At 39.3% G+C, this 18,396-nt stretch overlaps 1 protein-coding gene across 8 annotated transcripts in view; it reads right to left on the bottom strand.

The window, feature by feature from the left end:
- The window catches only part of Snap91 (synaptosome associated protein 91), a 113,177-nt gene that overhangs the window by 37,677 nt on the left and 57,104 nt on the right, over positions 1-18,396 (bottom strand). For 7 of the 8 annotated variants that reach the window (XM_026779293.1, XM_013346394.2, XM_005347544.3 and 4 more), the window contains exons 9-12: positions 15,920-15,961; positions 9,063-9,133; positions 7,173-7,178; positions 3,362-3,389 (exon numbers count right to left, since the gene is read on the bottom strand). In XM_026779293.1, the coding sequence (XP_026635094.1) occupies positions 3,362-3,389; positions 7,173-7,178; positions 9,063-9,133; positions 15,920-15,961 (147 nt within the window). The remainder of the gene's footprint in view (positions 1-3,361; positions 3,390-7,172; positions 7,179-9,062; positions 9,134-15,919; positions 15,962-18,396) is intronic. The other variant, XM_026779294.1, reaches the window with a different exon arrangement.

Genomic DNA, 18,396 nt, shown 5'->3' with positions numbered 1-18,396 from the left:
CACGCCATTCCGAGCATAATCACTATGGGCCAAACACACCTCGAGATAGAACAGCTACGTGTAACTATATAAAAAAAAGTTGGCCTAACTTCTAGTTGTGTGTTTAAAATCAAGATAAATGTATGTACTGAACTTAAACTTATTAGGAAACTAGCTGTCAAAGATGGCCAATGGTGACAGCAGCTATAAAGACAATATTTCTGTCTCTCAATCTAAGTGTACTTCATGTGAAATCTCAGATAACTTCAACATCTGGACGTTTAACATAAATACTTCATAGCTGGCAGGGAATAATTCACATTTAAGATTCAAGTCACTGACAATGTGAGGATATCGCCTGTACCTCATCATATTGTGAAATAAAATCTAAACCTTTGGGCTGAGAAGATGGCTCAGTTGGTAACGGACTTGCTGTCCAAACACGGGGACCTGAGTTCTGTCCCCCAGCACCTATACAAAAAGCCAGGTGCTGTATGTAGTATGTGTGTGTAACCCCACAGAGGTCACAGGCCAGGGACAGGCAGAGCTCTGGATCCCACAGACCAGCCAGTTTAGACAGATCCGTGAGCTCTGGGCTCAGTGAGAGAGCTTCTCTCAAAAGGTAAAGTGGACCTAGAATGAAGGAGCTACCTGATGTCAACCCCTGGCTTCCAAACACACATGCACACACATGAACAGGTCACACATATACAGCAATTCTTCTGTTTGTTTGTTTTCAAAGCAGGGTTTTTCTGTGTAGCCCTAGCTGCCCTGGAACTCACTCTGTAGACCAGGATGGCCTCAAACTCACAGAGATCCCACTGCCTCTGCAACCCAAGTGTTAGGAATAAAGGCATGTGCCACCACTGTCTGGAAACACACAAACAAATCTTGTCTCCTATAAGTTTTATAGAGATGTTAATATTTTATGTATTAGAAAATTAAAAATTTTGTGATCATATTAATCTAGTACCTATAACTTTCCACAAATAAAATGCATGAATATCAGGATCAAACAGAGGCTCTGCCACCTTATTTCAAATACAGCAGAGCTAAAGGAATCTTTTAAATTTTTTTTTAATTTTTACTTTATGTGCATTGGTGTTTTGCCTGTATGTATGTCTGTTTCAGGGTGTTGGATTCCCTGGAACAAGAGTTACAGACAGTTGTGAGCTGGCATGTGGGTGGTGGGAATTGAACCCAGGTCCTCTGGGAGAGCAGCCAGTGTTTCTAACCACTGAGGCATCTTCCAGCCCTAAAGAAAGCTTTAAAATGTCACAAAAAAATCACTTTGAAACAAAGAATGGATAAGGAAGTTATGGGAGATCTTTCCATTTTCTGGTGTCTTCAGTTTTTTTCTTCAAAGACTTAAAGTTCTTGTCATACAGGTCTTGTCTGGTTAGTTACCCCAAAATATTTATATTTGTGGCTATTGTGAAGGGTGATAATTCTCTGATTTCTGTCATATCATCTCCAAATAGGGAAAGTCTGACTTCTTCCTTTCCAATTTGTATCCCCTTGATCTCCAAGGCTTCCCAATGGAACACAAAAATTCATCAATGGAATCAGGAAACACTAGCTACATAGCTAATGGCATATTATCCATGCTGGACACTAACTGCTCTTTAAAAAGGAAAAAAAATACTTCAATTTTTAACTAATACTTGTAAATAAACTTAGAAAAAGTGACGGTCTATAAAGTAGCAGGGAGAATGTAAAGACACCACATATACTACTAATGCGGATACAGAAATGAAGGTGAGCAAAGGCCCGTGACAAAGGCTGTGTAACAGGAACCTCTAATGTAACGTGGGAGCTCAGAAAACACAACACCAATGAACATCATCATTATGCAAAACAAAAATCAGAAAATTTTCATTTGGCTAGAATGTCAAAAAAGACCATCCTAAAGTAAGCCCTGATTTGGCCACACTAAGGCGTCATAAGCTGGACATTTTCACACAGGTTTGTTTCTGTCTCAGAAAAATTGAAAAGATTTCTGCTTAAATTTTTTTCAGGCCCTGTGAGCATTTAAATAGCCAGTCAGGCACAGGCAGAGCATCTGCCATTTGGGAGTCTCTGGCACAGTCGTAATGACATCCCTGAATATCTGTAATGGCAGCAATTACATAATGGAGATGTGTCCAAAAAAAAAAAAAAAGGCACATCTATTACACCTCTGCCTAAAATACCCAGTGGCAGATGTGAACTACAGGCCCGGGAGAGTATGTGCTCCTGTCAGGGAGAACCCTGCCATTGTCCTTCGACGGCTCAGAATGGGTGGGGGGCGGCTGAAGGAACTATTATGATTACTCTAACAGCCATGCTTGGGGCAAAGGCACCTACTAACATTTTTTTCTGTATCATGAAAATACACATAACACCCTGTTCCTGATCTACATAGAGATTTATGATGTGTGAAAAGAATTTCCAATTAGCAAAACATTATACAGATACATATGGCTTTGGCTGTCACAGAAGTACGAGAACAACCCACCTATTTAAGAACTCAGGTTCTAAGAGAAAGCAGAATCACTTGTAAATATAACCTAATCTTTTCTCAAAAAATATAAATCAAGTGATCCATCAGTCTTACTCTTAGCTGCACACCCAAAATAAATTGAAGGCGAGTCTCAAACAGATATTTCTTTTTATACATATTTCTTAAGATTTTTTAAAATTTATTTTTCTTTATGTGTATTGTGAGTTCCTAATTGTCCGCAAAAGTACCGTGTGCATGCAGTTCCTACAGAGGCCAGAACAGGCATCAGATTCCCCTGCACCTGGAATCACTGGAGGTTGCAAGCCACTCAGTGTGGTGTTGGGAACTGGGCCTGGTTCCTCTGCAAGAGCAGTGATTGCTCATAACTACTAAGCCATCTCTCTAGACCTTCAACTAGACACTTCACAGAATAGTTCATAATGTTTGTCGTCTGTCATACTGAAAATCTGGACGTAACTCAAATACCTATTGGAGGAAAAATGAACAAAACAGGGTGTGTGTGTGTGTGTGTGTGTGTGTGTGTGTGTAACAGAAAGGTTTATTCAACCTTAAAAAGAAAATCTTGGCCTTTGAAACTAGGCTGAGCCCTGGAGACACATTAAGTAAAATAAATGAATTACGAAAGGCCAGACTGTCTGGATCCACTCAGATGAGGTATATTTGCAAATGTAGAAAGAACGGTAGCTTCCAGGGGCTGAAGTCAGGAGGCATGGGGCATTGCTGTTTCATGCCTCTGGACTTTGATTTTAGGACGATGAGAAAGGCCTGAGAGTGTGGTATGCTTGCTGTGTTGCAGAATGAGCACACTTGGTGCTTTGAGCTTTACACTGAATGAAGCAGCATGTAAAAAGAAGACACCCGAGAAACAACCCAACTTACCTTACTTAATGGAGAGGGAGCACCAGATCTAAAAGAAATACAAGAAGATGAAGTGTGAACGTGCTGAGGATGTCTGCAGAAGCAGCAAGTTTGGCGACATGCCGTTCGGCGCCAGGGCTGTTTTCATGGCGCTCTCATAGCCACAGAGGAGCCCACACCACTGTCTTTTACTCAGTCAAGTTCTTGTCTTAATGTTTCCATTGACTTAATATCTATCAATGGACATTCTTAAATTTAAGCTGATTTTTTCTCTATTCATTGTTGTTTATGTCCACCAAAAAACACTGTTAGAATTTCAACTTCAAAAAGGTCCTCAAGCCTTGTAAAAAGGCGTATTATATAAACTTTAAAAACGAATACCTATTTATTATTTCAAAACTTAGAAAGCTCATACATTGCAATTCGTCTAACTTCAACTCTTATGCATAAAGAAGGAACCTTAGAGAAAAAAGACAAGATCCCCTGTGGGCCGCGTGAGTGAACCAGGCTCAACATACATGACTACACGCCTGTAGCTTGTATGTGTTATCTTCATGCCTGTAAAGAAAACTCTTTAGGAAAAGTATTTCCATATGTTTGTCATAACTAGTGGGAGTGTGACAGAGAAGAGCAACCTGGATGATTATTTCTGAGGAAATATGAAGGAACGGGACAGTCTTTAAAGGGAACACTGACTCTAGCACGCACTAGACAGTCACACTTTAGAAGCATGTGCCTGAACAGCTCACCCTTCCCTAACATGGGGTGGCATGAAATGAATAATAAGGAAAGAATGAAGGCAAAGCAAACTTTAATAAGAAGCTGCAGCCAGGGTCAGCTGTAAGGATGGCTTTTGTTCAGGAGCAGATACCAAAGTTAGTAACTGGGATTTTGTCCAATCCTACGCAAATTCCACCTATTTACAGACACTCTGTGCCAGCTACTACTATCTTATGCGTGCCTGTAACTTCCTATTTGAAAGGCTCCACTGAAGTGAAGACATTCCGCGTTTTTGCATCTACAGAAAAATGGATTTAGGAACCTACGAATCTAGTATACCATTAAGGTTGAAATATCATGAATTTTTGGTTAAACTTTTTTCCCACTTACATCATTTTCCTACATATATTTTCAAAAGGAAGGAAATTAGATATATCATAAAAACCATTAAACAAAAAAATGAAAATGAAAACTTAATAAAAATAATGTTTACTTGGCAAAATAAAAGCAAAGAAAGAAACCACAAACACTCTTTGACACGGTCACTTTCTGAGAAGAAGTGACTTTTTCTCTCAGTTGAGTTTCACAAGCCAATTCTTCCTGGTACTGATATGATGAGTTACTGGGTATAATAAGCAAGAACTCCTGAAATATTCGCCAGCCAATACACAGATAGTAGGACCGGCTTCTACTGCACAATAAGCCTACGTAATAAAACTGATAGAACACTGCCCTCTGCTGTTAAAGAACTCAACCTCAAGATGTGTGAAAGACAATTGTAACTGGTGTGATAACCCTTCACGAAACACCACAGGAACACTCTTACTAGTGCCTGTGGCTATCCCATGGACTAAACAGATGAGCGAGAATGGACTGCCTCTCCCTGAGCAGTCAGGACACCCGCTGATCACACTTCAACTGTCTCTCATCTCAATCTTCATCGCTGGGGGCCAACTAAAAAGAACACATCCTGCTGTTGTATTACCTGAACACTTTATACAATATCTAGCATTTTGGGTGGTATTAAATTGAAAATTCAAGAAAGAATGTATTTATGTACTCATTTCATAGTCACCAATGAAGCAAAAGTCTTTAGAAACTGTCTTTGACCTGATGAGACAGCTCAGTGTAACACTGCTTTCTGCTGAATATGATGGCCTGAGTCTGACTCTTGGACTCATGTGGTGGATAGAGAGAATCAGGTCCCACAAGAGATCCTCTGCCCCTCCACACACACACACACGAATAAACAAATAAAATGTAATTAAATTATCTTATTTGGAATTAAGCTGACAACATGAGTGACCTCTGTTCCCATTGGCCCTATCTGGCCTTTGCTATGACATATTCAGAGGTGTTTCGATGGGGCCATTAATAACTTACTGAAATCTACACCAAGGCTGTCTGCTACCCAGAGCTTGTCCCTGGTCCACATTCAACCCTGCCCTAAAGAAAACACACATGGGATGGGACATGTGTTCTTTTCCCATAGGTCATAAACAGCTGCTTTTGGAGAATATTTTGCCTGATATTCCATCCTACTGCGCCACTGACACTTAAAAGAGAGAAAATGCTACCAATTTTTGAGTACAGACAACAGCATTTACTACAAACTAATATTCACTTTTATAATTTCATGCATGGTGTGTCCTAGTTGGAATTTTGTCAACAACACCAGATATAATTATCTGGGAAGAGGGACCTCCACTGTGAAAAGGCCTCCATCAGAATGGCCTGCAGACAAGTCTATAGGGCATCTTCTTGACTGATGATAGATATGGAAGAATCAAGTCTACTGTGGGTGGTGCCATCTCTGGGCATGGGGTCCTAGATGGTATAAGAAAGCAGACTGGGCAGTAAGCAGCGTTCATGCAGTCTGTTTCAGTTCCTGCCTGCACGTCCCTGTCCTGACTGATTTTCTTGCCTTGACTCCTCTCACTAACTGACTGTAAGCTGTAAGGTGAAATAAACCCTTTCCTCCTTAGGCTGCCTTGGCTGTGGTGCTCATCATAGCGATGGAAACTTAACCAGGACTTAGAGAAATCTACTGCATAGTAGATCGTTGAGAAAGCTAAGGCACTACTGATAATTTTAAAGGAGAATGAATGGCCTATGCTGTTAATCTGAGAAAATAATCCTTAAATTGCTACAAACAGGCCTACAGACTTTTTTTTATGAACACAGAAAATGTCTACGCTTCTTTTAAAGATGGAAATAGCAAGTTCTCAAGAGAAGAACCTTTGTTATTTACTTCATCCCTAACAATAATTCCTATGTAGTGTTGAACATGAATGTTATTCACAAAAATACAGGGATATAAGAGCCTATCAATATCTTGCAAACAATTTTAATTACACAAGATATATTGGGTTTCCTACATGCTCAGTTCAACACTTAGTATGCCACAATAGAAATAAAATCAAATTCAGTTTTCTGTGCTATGGAATCATAAAGGGGAGAATACACAAAGTTATGCCATACAGTATTCCACATTATTTAATGCCTGTCAGTGGACATGGTACTAAAAGTGAAAGGCATTCATGTCTAATCTAGCAGTCTTTTTGTTTTGTTTTGTTTTCAAGACAGGGTTTCTTTGTAGTCCTGGAACTTGCTCTTGAACTCAGAGATATGCTTGCCTCTGCCTCCCGAGTGCTGGGACTAAAGGTGTCTGCCACCTCACCTGGCTTAGGCTTATCACAGCAGACATTTGCAATGGCATATACATACACAAGGGGTTAGAAGAGTTTTGTATCGCTATGGGATGGCAAAAAATTAACCTCAAACAAGCAATCTATGATCCTTGTAAAATTGCCTTGGCTTTCTACAGTGTACTGGAAGACAATCTTTCACTTATATATTAAATGAAATAATGAAATATCTTTTCTAAAAGACAGTTACTTAAACACCTAAGAGATACTGTTAATTATGATAGAACAAGACCCAAAGGAAGCAAAACCATTCTTTCCAGACACCTTAGGAGAAAAAAAATTACATAATACAAACATAGGTGCAGAAGATGGACACTAACCAATTTTCAAATTTTCAGATACCAAATATAGAATAGTAAGTGGTTTTGGTTACCAAATGCAAAGGCACTTAGCACAGTACTCACCCTTCACTTAAGTTCCCATGGAAGCACAGATACACAAAGGAGAAATGAGTTAACTATTACACCTTGTTCCTTCTTAAAACCAGATCAAGAAAAGACTGATTAAAATGTGTTTTCAGCCAATTACTGAAAGGAATCTGGCAAGCATAAAGTGATTTTAAAGAAGAAAAGTTATTCTAAGCTGAATGAGTCTGGCTATGGACTGACTACATATGGAGTTTAGTTCCTAATTCTAAAAATGCCTATGGGTAAATTTTCCTCAAATTGGCCATACAGGGGCAAGTTCAGAGTCAAAGGCAGGCTTAAGAGACTGTAGTTGGGGGAAAAGGCTCTGGTGTAGGCTGCACTGGACTGAGGTCGGCAATGCTGCCTGAGAGAGCAAAGGCTTGAGAGCAGCTTGCAGTACACATAAGGCACTCAACAGGGACAGACAGACTGACGGAACATGCATAGGCAAGGTCCTTCAGCCACTGGAGCAGGGACAGTTCTCAACTCTCTGCGCCCATTTATCTAAGTCCCAGTCAACTCATCTGGCTTCCCAACTATCCCAACAGAGAGTGGCCCAGTATATTATAATGTGGTGGTCTCATACCAACATCTGGCCAACCACAGCTACACTGGACCACAGCCTGGCCTAAAAACAACCAAAGAGGTCTTGTCATCCATCACTGAGGCTGTGAAGACAAATATGCCCCAAAAACTTCCCTACTGAAAAGTTAAAACTATACCAGACACTATTTATAAAACCATATTAAACTAATTTGAGGGGAAAAACACAGCTGATGAAATAATTGGCAAAAAATGTGACATCAAGACATAAGCCTAGGCTCTGAGAGGATGCCCAGGGAGGGATCACAGAAGAGTTAAATATTCACAGCTCTGTCATTGGCAAAAATAAAAACAACCCCAAATCTATGGCCAGCCGTTAGCCCTGCAACAACTAATCCCTGAGCTATCAGATGAGCTAAGTGAGCTCCACCTGCAGTTAGGACCACTAATGACAAACTGCAAGCTGACTGTGGAGCGGGGCCTGCTTTCATTGTTCACATAATAAAGTGTAAAACAGTCCCTGGCATCTAGAACCAAAATTCTCTTGGAATTACCCATGTGGATAAAAAGCCACAATACAGGGAAGCTCGTGCCTAAGGAAGGAAGGCTTCATATATAGGTGGGGTTGCAGAGGGTCTTCCCAGGAGGCCCAGGATCTACACCAGGAGACAGGTAGGGCCAAGGCTGAAAAAATACAGTGGGAACAAGGGATGAAGGCTGGAAAGGAGCAGGCCTTGTGCACAGACAAGTCTGATGTCCGTTACAGAGGTGGGGAAGACAGGAGCCCGGGCATTATTTTGTACACAATGAAGAAAGCAGCCAAAAACTAAGTACCCAAGCAGGAAGTCCTCAGAACCAGCAAAGCTGCATGAATCATCACCTGCCTGCTGCTCCTGCTACTGAACGATGATTCTAGAGTAAAGCATCAGCAGCATGGTGTGCCTGACGCTCAAGGAAGCGTGGCCCTGAAAACCACACTCGAAGGCTTCTCTTTTCTCACACTGCAGTTGGGAATGTCTCGGTACTCAAGGACGCTTGTGAAATTCTGCTTGTTTTAGTCATAGCCAACTACAACAGCCTTAGTTTTCAAGAGTGACTTCTAAGGGCAGGTCCAGTCAACCTGCTGTGAGCCACTGATTACTGGGCTGCATCAGTGCAGGCAGGCTGAGGTCAGGTGTCACCTGATAGAAGAAGATGGGTAGGGTGCCCAAGGGAACCCTGGAGACTGGCAGCTAAGCACACCCTGAAGCTGCACTGGAGGAGGTGTCCCCCTGAGAACTCTCATTCTCATAAAGAACCACTTGGTGTTTTTCATCTTATTTATGATATACAAGCAATGCGTACTTGTTTCCAGGTTTCTTTCCTTCTAAGGTATTTAGATGCTGTTCAAGGGTCTCCATAAGACTGCTGGGAGCCTACAATAAGAAATAAAAATAAATGTCTGTGTTGTTCTCTTTCAAAGTAAGCACACTTTAACATCACTGTAACCGTGTATAGTGGAGGCCTATGTAAGCATCTTCACATCTGTGAGAGACAATTTCATCCCAGGTCCTTTGATATTTAGGTATTTAAACTCTGTGGTATCTCAGATAGGTCCACCTTAAATAGACTTACCTCCACTGCATCCTCAATGACATTACAACAGGGTTTCAGTGAAGGGTGTTTACTGTACTGGATGGGTGTTTACTGTTACTGCTTAGGTGGACTAAGATCGAGTTTACTACCACTTCACACAGAACCATAGAGAAAGGTACTTATTTACACCCAAATCCAAAACATATGTGCCCAATATAAATTTATAGAAATTTGAAAATACATTAAAAATTCATTTATGCATGCCTGGTTGAAATATGAGGAAATGTGATTACCACATTTTTTAAAGAGGGTAAGAATATAACTTTAATACAGAGTGGCAATTAAGATTTTCTAATTATTTAGGTATTTAACACACACATATATATATTGAAGTAACCAGCAAATAGAATAGTGTATATCAACAGATTTGATATATTTCAATCCTTAAAAATTCTTTGTGTTTCTATAAATCAAATTTCAGACAATAAAAATGGTATTTCATTGCACATTCAAAGGGGGAGATAATGATTTCTACAAATATTTGCCCAATCTAGTCTTCAAGCATTAGAAATTGAATATATACTTTTTCTTTTAGTGCAAACTAGACCTCAACAGTATAGAGATTCAGAAAAAAAGCAGTATGATAAAATACCTGCCTACAACTATCGGTACAACCTGATGCTTGTTTTTCAACGGGAAATTAAATTTGAAGAAATTTGCACTAACTATGCTAACTGCTAAAGCATAAAAAAGTTGGCAAGAAATTCACATAATTCTATATTCTAATATACTTAATAACTAAATCAGATTCTTATTAAATTTTTTTAATTTTCAAGGTTTAGGTATTTAATATTAATTTTCATTTTTATAAGAGACTCAAACTTTTAACATTTATGTGATTATTATATGTAATTATATGATTATAAATGCAAATTAAGTGTGAAATCATGACTACATATAAAAGTATGTAAATAAACACATTGACTTGATTCAAGTTACAAGAGTGGGACAGAAATGGATGCCCATATCAACACTGTCAAACAAACTTAGATTTCAGAGTGAAAAGCTGTCAAGGAATCTAGAAGGTGGTAAGATGATACAAGATGGAATTTCAAAGACAGTTCAGGTGAAGACAGATTTATTCAACAATGTCCAGCAAAGTCCACTGAGAATAAATTATTTTGTAAGTTTCAAAAAAAAATGAATTTTTAACATGGCTAATGGAAATTCTCTTCTATACATTAGATTATATATTATGAGGAAATGCTCATTAAATAAATATGCATTGGAACTTTAAGCAGAAAATATAACTGAGCTAAACCTTCTTAGATAAATCTCTATCTGGTAACTTCACATTCTTTTCAACTATTGGTGTTAATGATGACAGTGAAGATAGACCAAAGCGGCCTAAGAACAAACTCCATTTTTCTTTATTCCCATATAAATTACGTTGGGAAACAAGTCACAGAATCTCTCTTTATCATAAGACCCTTGTCCTCTGCATCTGAAATGAAATGTAAACACAGTATGATTCTTTTGCTAAGTGCAAATTAAGAAGTTTATATAGGAAAAGCAAACACTATTAATTTAAAATGCAGAACAAAACACTGCTAGCAAAGACTCCATAGGACCCACAGTCTCTGGCCTGTTAGTACGGTGATTAAAACAAAACATCAGAAAGACAGATTATAACTTCATTCTCCCCAGGACATTTCTGTTCCTCAGCCCTTCTTTTTGGAGACAGGATCTTACTATGGAGCCTGGCTGGCCTCGAACTCAGAGAGATTTCCTTTCTTCTGCCTCTCGAGTACTTGGACTGCAGGTGTGTGCCACCAGGTCTGGTGGGAAATTTTTTAATAACTGAAAAAGCTGAATGCTGAAGTAGAGATCACAACAGCTGAGATGTGTCAGGATGATGCCCAAGCCGACTTGCTCCAGGGAGTTACTCTACATATAATTAAGCTTGAGCCTTTTATCCTAGGGATTTTCAAAGTGCCCTAACGTTTATATTTCTCATAAAGACATGTGATCCAAGAGAAGTTCTTCTTTGGAAAAAAAAAGGTCCTTTGATAGGAATGTCCAGGAGCACATGATGCACGCCCTTTTCTTTTTTTTTTTAAATATTTATTTATTTATTATGTTTACAATATTCTGTCTGTGTGTAAGCCTGAAGGCCAGAAGAGGGCGCCAGACCTCTCTACAGATGGTTGTGAGCCACCATATGGTTGCCGGGAATTGAACTCAGGACCTTTGGAAGAGCAGGCAATGCTCTTAACCACTGAGCCATCTCTCCAGCCCCCAATGCACCCCCTTTTCACTGCTGGTGGAGGACCAACTCCTCACACAGTAGGCACCACATAAAGATGGCCTCCTCTGGGAGGGCGGGTGGCGTCCTGAACCTCAAATCAGGCAAACTTTCAGAATGCCTGTGCCACAGTAACAGAAACTTAAAGGAACACTGAGAGTCGGTAGCATCTTTACTTTCTCTTTCAGAAAAATGGCCAAGTGAATGGGTCAACGAACAGGAACTGGCTCGTGACAGCTGACAGGTAACAGCAAATGTGTCAGAGCATCACCAATGGCATACGCTTTAAAATGAGACTTCTCTCTGCCAGCAGTTTTCAGGTCAACCAAAACTCCGGGTACCAAACCCTAAGAGTTTCTTCATACACGGAGTTTAAAATTTGGGTACACACTCCAAAGAGAAAATGCTATTGTGAGAATTATTTGGTTGAAATAAATTCATTCAAGATAATATGAATCATAAATAGATTCATCTCGGCATCTTCCATGATGCCCAGAGTTTAAAATAAAAACCATTCATCTGCCATTTATATGCTTTAGGTCGTAAAACATGAAAACCAAGTTTAAAAATACATAAAGGTAATTCACATCTGGATTAGATCTCAGAAACCACTCTAAGTGCTGAGGAGAAATATTCCAGTTGGGAGATCATACTCTCGTCTCCCTCAAATCACTACCTTAAGTGTCTTTTGGAAATGTAACTGATGATCACGAATAATCTAAACATGTTGATGCTACATGCACACTCGTGTTTACTGTTCACCACTAAAGTGGAGAGTGTGTGTTAAGTCCCTTTGCTCCCCCCTGTTTTTTTGAGAAGTTTTAATTTCCTTTTATTCAGAGTTCAAAAGGAAGTCAGCTCACCATCATTTCTTCAACTTAATTCCTATTACTTTGCAAAGGAAAAATTGGTTTTTCTCCAATAGAGTCTCCCTGGGTACATCAACCTCATGCCCAGCAGTAGCTGGCCAACACAAAATGACCCTAGTGGTTATTTTTGTAGACTTTTTGTCTTATATTGCTTTGCTTGGGCATTTTTTTTGTTGTTTTACTGGCCTTTTGCTTATATATTGTGGCTTCCAATTTTGTTTTTGCATTTTTGGTTTTTTTTTTTTAATTTGGTGTGTGTATGTGTTTGTGTTTTTTCTTTCTTTATTCTGGTTTGTTTGCCTGCCCGTTTTCTAAAGATACAGAGAGAAAGAAGATATGGATTTGGGTGGGTGAGGAGGGTAGACATACCTAGGAGTTAGGGGAGGAGATAAGAAATATTGTATGGGGAAACTGTTAAAAAATATTGTATGAAAAAAATAATTTCAATTTAAAAAAAGAAAAGAAAATAATTCATGTCGAGTTTGTTCATGAGTGTAGCACACACAGAGGTCAGAAGAGGATGCTGGATCCCTTGGGGTTGGAGTTACAGGACCCTGTGAGCCACTTGACTTGGGTCTGGGAAATAACCTCGGTCCTCTGCAAGAGTGGCAGGCACTCTTAACCCAGGCCACCCATTCAGCCCCTATGTAATTCTTTCCAGAAAGACATTTTTGTTCACTCTGTGGCTAGATGAAGCAGCTCTAGAAGCTATGAAGGAGCCTGGCAGTGATGAGACCTTCGTTTAAAAGGAGCTAATGGAGTCACACCACCTTGTACCACAGATTCATCTCTAGATTAATCCTGATTTAACACTCTCTACAGGTTTTCACTTCAGAAAGTCTCATATTTCAGCTTGAACCTGTCTGTACTGTTGGGGGACTGGGAGGTCTTAAATCTGTAGCTCAGTGTGAGATCCCCCTTAGCCTGCAGAAGGGGCTCTAAAAGATAATTTATGGAGATGTCTATGTGGCTCACAATCACCAGGAAGACACAATCAACCTACTAATTAAGAAATTCCAGAAGCATGCAGCACTCTCCTATTTAAATTTAAATGTGCATAGAGTTCAGCTAGAGGAGTTTTTAATGGGGTGGTACTTTATACTGGCATTTATGCTGCTCTTAGCAATAAGGAAAACAGGACAGAACATTCTGGATTCTAATGACTCTATTATAGACTACCTTAGGCTCAGGAGAGGAGTCAAGTTGGCTTTCCAAGTTCTGACACATATACTGTACAACTTTAAATGTGTCTACAGACTTCTTGAGCAATTACATAAGTTGCAATGAATACTATGGTATCATTAAAAATAAAACCCAAGGATGGGCCCCTTCTTTCAATGATCTGCTATCATTTTCAAAATTGAAAACCAACAGAGGTATTTATATAGTCCCTTGGCTCTCTCATCGTGTCTAGACTGCCCAAAAGGAGACAGCGAGGGCCTGTTCTTACCTGTCAGGCTCCCCTGAACTAAATAGCTAGTTTGTATTTATTCCACAGTGAGGGTTATGTATAGTGTAAAAGAAAACTTGCCATTTCTAAAAAACTCTTCATTGAACTAAACATGTAATGCCCATCTTTTATAACATGTATTATTTATCTGGAATAGCTAGGAAAAATATGCAATGTAGTTTTTTTGCTATAAATGAAAAAATGAAAGTATCAATTTTCTTATGATGTTACAAAGTAAATCTACTTCAACAAAAACATTCTTAAAATAATAATTCATGCATATTTAATATTTACCCATGCTCAAAAATATCAGCACCTTATTCAGGTATACACTTCAATAGCTAACACTAAAAGGAGTAGAAATTTTTTAACTAGTATTTCATCTATGCATGGGTTCTGTCTCCCCTTAACTAAAGAATATACTGCCATTATGTTCTGAATTATTCAATGAGCTTAATTTGTAAGAATTATTGATACTTTATATTTTAGTAATATAAAAAGAGAAAGCCTTCATCTTCAACTGTCCTCATTTCTAGTAAAAAGTAGTATTTACATATTATTTTAAATATACAAATATTTCAAGAAATTATAAAGTTGGCAAATTAATAATAGATAACATGATATTATTTAAAAGTGGGGAATAGGAGTGGAGAGAAGGTTCAGTGTTTGAACAGTGTTGAAAGCACTTGCTGATCTTGTAGAAGACCCTGGTTCAGTTCCTAGCACACGGTGACTCACAGTTGACTCTAGTTCCAATCTCAAGGCATCTGACCCCCTCTTCTGGCCTCTGTAGACTCCTGCACGTATGTGCATGTGGTGCACATGTGCAGGCTCCATACATACACACAAGTAATTAAAACAACCTTTCAAACCAAGAGGGGGGTTTCATTCTTTTCTACTATAATGACTAAGTAAAAAAAAAAAAAAGATACAACATTCACGTGACTCATGACCAGTGTGTGTTGCAGGATGTTTGAACAAACTGTGTAAAGATATAAAGATGTCTCAGTGATTTACCTTGCCTGCCTAAGGCACCTAATTGGTTTAATAAAGAGCTGAAGGGCAGATAGCTAGGCAGGAGCGATTAGGCAGCACTTCTGGGCAGAGAGAGGAACTCAGGAAGAATGCAGGTGCCTGAGAGAGCTGTCAGAGAGACACGAGGGGAGTTGGGCATACAGAATGAAGGAGAAATGAAAAGCCACATGGCAGAATGTAGATTAATAGAAACAGGTTAATCTGAGTTATAAGAGCTGGTTGGTAACAAGCCTAAGCTAAGGCCAAGCTTTTGTAATTAATCTGGGTGCTGGTGGTTACCCCCCAAAAAGAACCCCCATAATACTGCTTCTAGTAAAAGGCACGTGTGAGGCTGAAATTTACCATCACAGGGTGTTAGAACCACACCCGCTCCTGTCAATTATACTGAAGACCATTTTCAACTTGGCATCTGCTCTTTCTGAGAGCCGTACACGTGACAGCTGATGTGACTGGTAAGGGGGCCCAGACCTCACTGTCATTTTAAAACTGGGCCCAGAAAAGAATCACGCCTCTATTGGCACCACTAGAGCATTTAAACAGGAAGTCCTCATCTTCGTAGGGACGCGAGGGGGAATGCAAAACCTGGACATGTCCCCTCAGACCAGGTGCATGCAGAGAACAAGGACAGCAAAGGACGGTCGGTCACATGCTCTGATGGCCAGAAGTCACTTCTGAGACCCCGAGCCCTGTCACAGACACAGTCACTGCTCTCACTGGTTCACGTCGTGAACATCCAACTAGGATGTTCAGATGCCCTTAAAGAAGCGACAGCTGATGGGCAGGGAAATTTCCTTTTCTCCCCAGAAATAATCAGTAATTAGAAAAAAATTAGTAAGGTTGAATAATTTCTGAGAAAACTGGCTTGCTTAAACTCAAAATCTATGAAATATTTACAAAGTATGCCCATTCGTGGCAACTTATTACTTATTGATGTCTTGTCTACTGGTAGGGCCCTCTACAGACTTACCTGCGTGAGATCCGGAATGTCACCTTTGTCTATACCAACTTGCTGTGGATTAAAAAAAAAACAAATAAAATTACTAATTGGGTTTTTTTAATGACTTTTTGTCATTTAATGTAAAATCACTCTTGGATTTGTTAAAACTACAGCCTGTTCTTGGTGTAAATCAGTTACTACTCTGAGTATCAAGCTTACTTTAAGCATAGTTTCCCACCCAATATAATAAGGTAATAAACTCATTAATATAGTTAAACTAACTCTTAGTTATAACAAGTTTATAGAATTTTACTAGAATACAAAAATAAAACATCCTGAGGTGTGAATTTTAAATGTACCCTGTATGTTACACAGAAGCCAAGAAATTATGAAACCATTCAAACCAAATTTAAATAATTCTGTCCACGGAGTCCTTGGGGAATGGTTATTTCATTTTAATCTTGTGCTCAGGGAGTAGCTTCTATCCTCTTTCACAGACAGAATCACTCTGCCGGTTTCTTAGACAGTCTTCCAGAGCAGCAGTTCTCAACCTGTGGGTCGTGACCCCTCTGGGGGGTGGCGTCACATATCAGATATTTATACATGATTAGTAACAGTTTCAAAATTTCAGTTATGAAGTGGCTATGAAATAACTTAATGGTTATGGGTGACCACAACATAAGGAACTGTATTAAAGGATCATAGCATCAAGAAGGTTGAAAACCACTTTTCTAGAGTTTATATAGAATCAAGGAAATTTGAAATATAAGTATTTCATTTTCCTCCACCAATAGCAGCATATAAGGTACACTAGGCTTAATTTTTCTTTTCACCCAATCCCAGATTAAACACCCCAGGGAACTTGCACACAGTTAGAACGGCCATTCCAAAGCAGCAGCAGAGTTAAGCTTAGGATTTTACACTTTCACTGTCGATCGTATCTTCATTCAAACACACACACACACACACATGCACGCACGCACGCATGCACGCACGCACACTGACTGGCTTTATATTCTCCTCAATGACTCATGTGTCCCCTTGCCTGCACTCTTTCCTTCTCTGTCACCTTCTCTTGGCCACCCTTCGAAGTGTTATTACACTGTACCCGCACTTCGAACTGTTCATGTATTCATACATGTGTATGTAATACAGGCTGGATTCACACAGTCTCTTTTCTTTCTAAGTTCGGGTCACCTCACTTAATATTGTATTTTCCAAGTCTGCCCACCTTCCTACAAATTCATGATTTCATTTTCTCTGCACTTTTCTATTTTGTATTGTACTTAATTGTTCATTAAGCTTAGGGGTGTGTCCATGTTAGCATAGAGAATGTCCTGCTTTTCAGAAGCACTGCACAGAACTTCCTTGTCTCATAATTTACTTAATGGATCATTTAGTAACTAATATTAAAGTTTCTTCTGATTCTTAGACTATAACTTTATAATTGATTTTGTTTATAGTTTACTATGTAATTTGTTTATTAAAAAAATTGGGGCTCAAATAAATTAAGTAGGTTGAAGAGCCTAAGACATGGTGAGTTTTCTGTTCTTCAAGCAATTCCTATTAGAAGGCTGGGGACTTTCGTGTATGCTGGACAGCTCAGTTATACTTTCTAAGGAGCCAATATACATTCTTAGTTTATTGCTTAGCATCTGTGGTACCAGAAATCTAACACAGGGCCTCACCCAAACCACACTGCACTCTATTGCTGAGGTACACTCAGCTGCAGTTACATCTTAAAATGATGTTATGAAAGCCTTCCTTAGACTCCTCAGGAAAATGGTTCTAACTACAGATTAGCCATCAAGTAAGAGCTCATATGATGTATGAGTGCTGCTTGGGACACACCTAAGTTCTGGACATCTACTGAAAACTTTCTGTATTGACTGATCATAACCAAATCATTCTATACTATCTTCAGGGTATTCAAACAGTAAGAAACACTACTTAAACATAAAAGAAAACCAAATTAGTATAGTTATCCCACTGAACTTCAGGTGCTTATTCTAGTAAAACACTTTTATAGAATTAGGGTCCATTCCATAAAATGTTCACAAAATACATTTATTATTCCATTTTTAGAGACAGACTCTTAGACTGCCACCTTCTCTATGTCTCTCTTCTTTACTGGCATTTTAACATGAGGCACAAAGGGACACAAACACAAACTTACATAAACAACAAGAATCTGCGTCAGCAATTCTTTTCTCCTGAAGTTCTTGGGGCCCGTTTTGTTTGCTGTTTTAGAAAGTATGTGCAGACACTGCACACTGTCCAGTGTCGTTTAGGGAGGTATGTGCAGACACTGCACATTGTCCAGTGTCGTTCAGGAAGGTATGTAGACACACTACACACTGTCCAGTGTCGTTCAGGAAGGTATGTGGACACACTACACACTGTCCAGTGTCGTTCAGGGAGGTATGTGGACACACTGCACACTGTCCAGTGCCCTGTAGGGAGGTATGTGCACACACTGCACACTGTCCAGTGTCATTCAGGGAGGT

This window comes from Microtus ochrogaster, chromosome 5 (assembly GCF_000317375.1).
Source record: "Microtus ochrogaster isolate Prairie Vole_2 chromosome 5, MicOch1.0, whole genome shotgun sequence".
NCBI lineage: Eukaryota > Metazoa > Chordata > Mammalia > Rodentia > Cricetidae > Microtus > Microtus ochrogaster.
The sequence above is the reverse complement of the archived record's forward strand: the minus strand, read 5'-3'. Positions and strand labels throughout refer to the sequence as shown.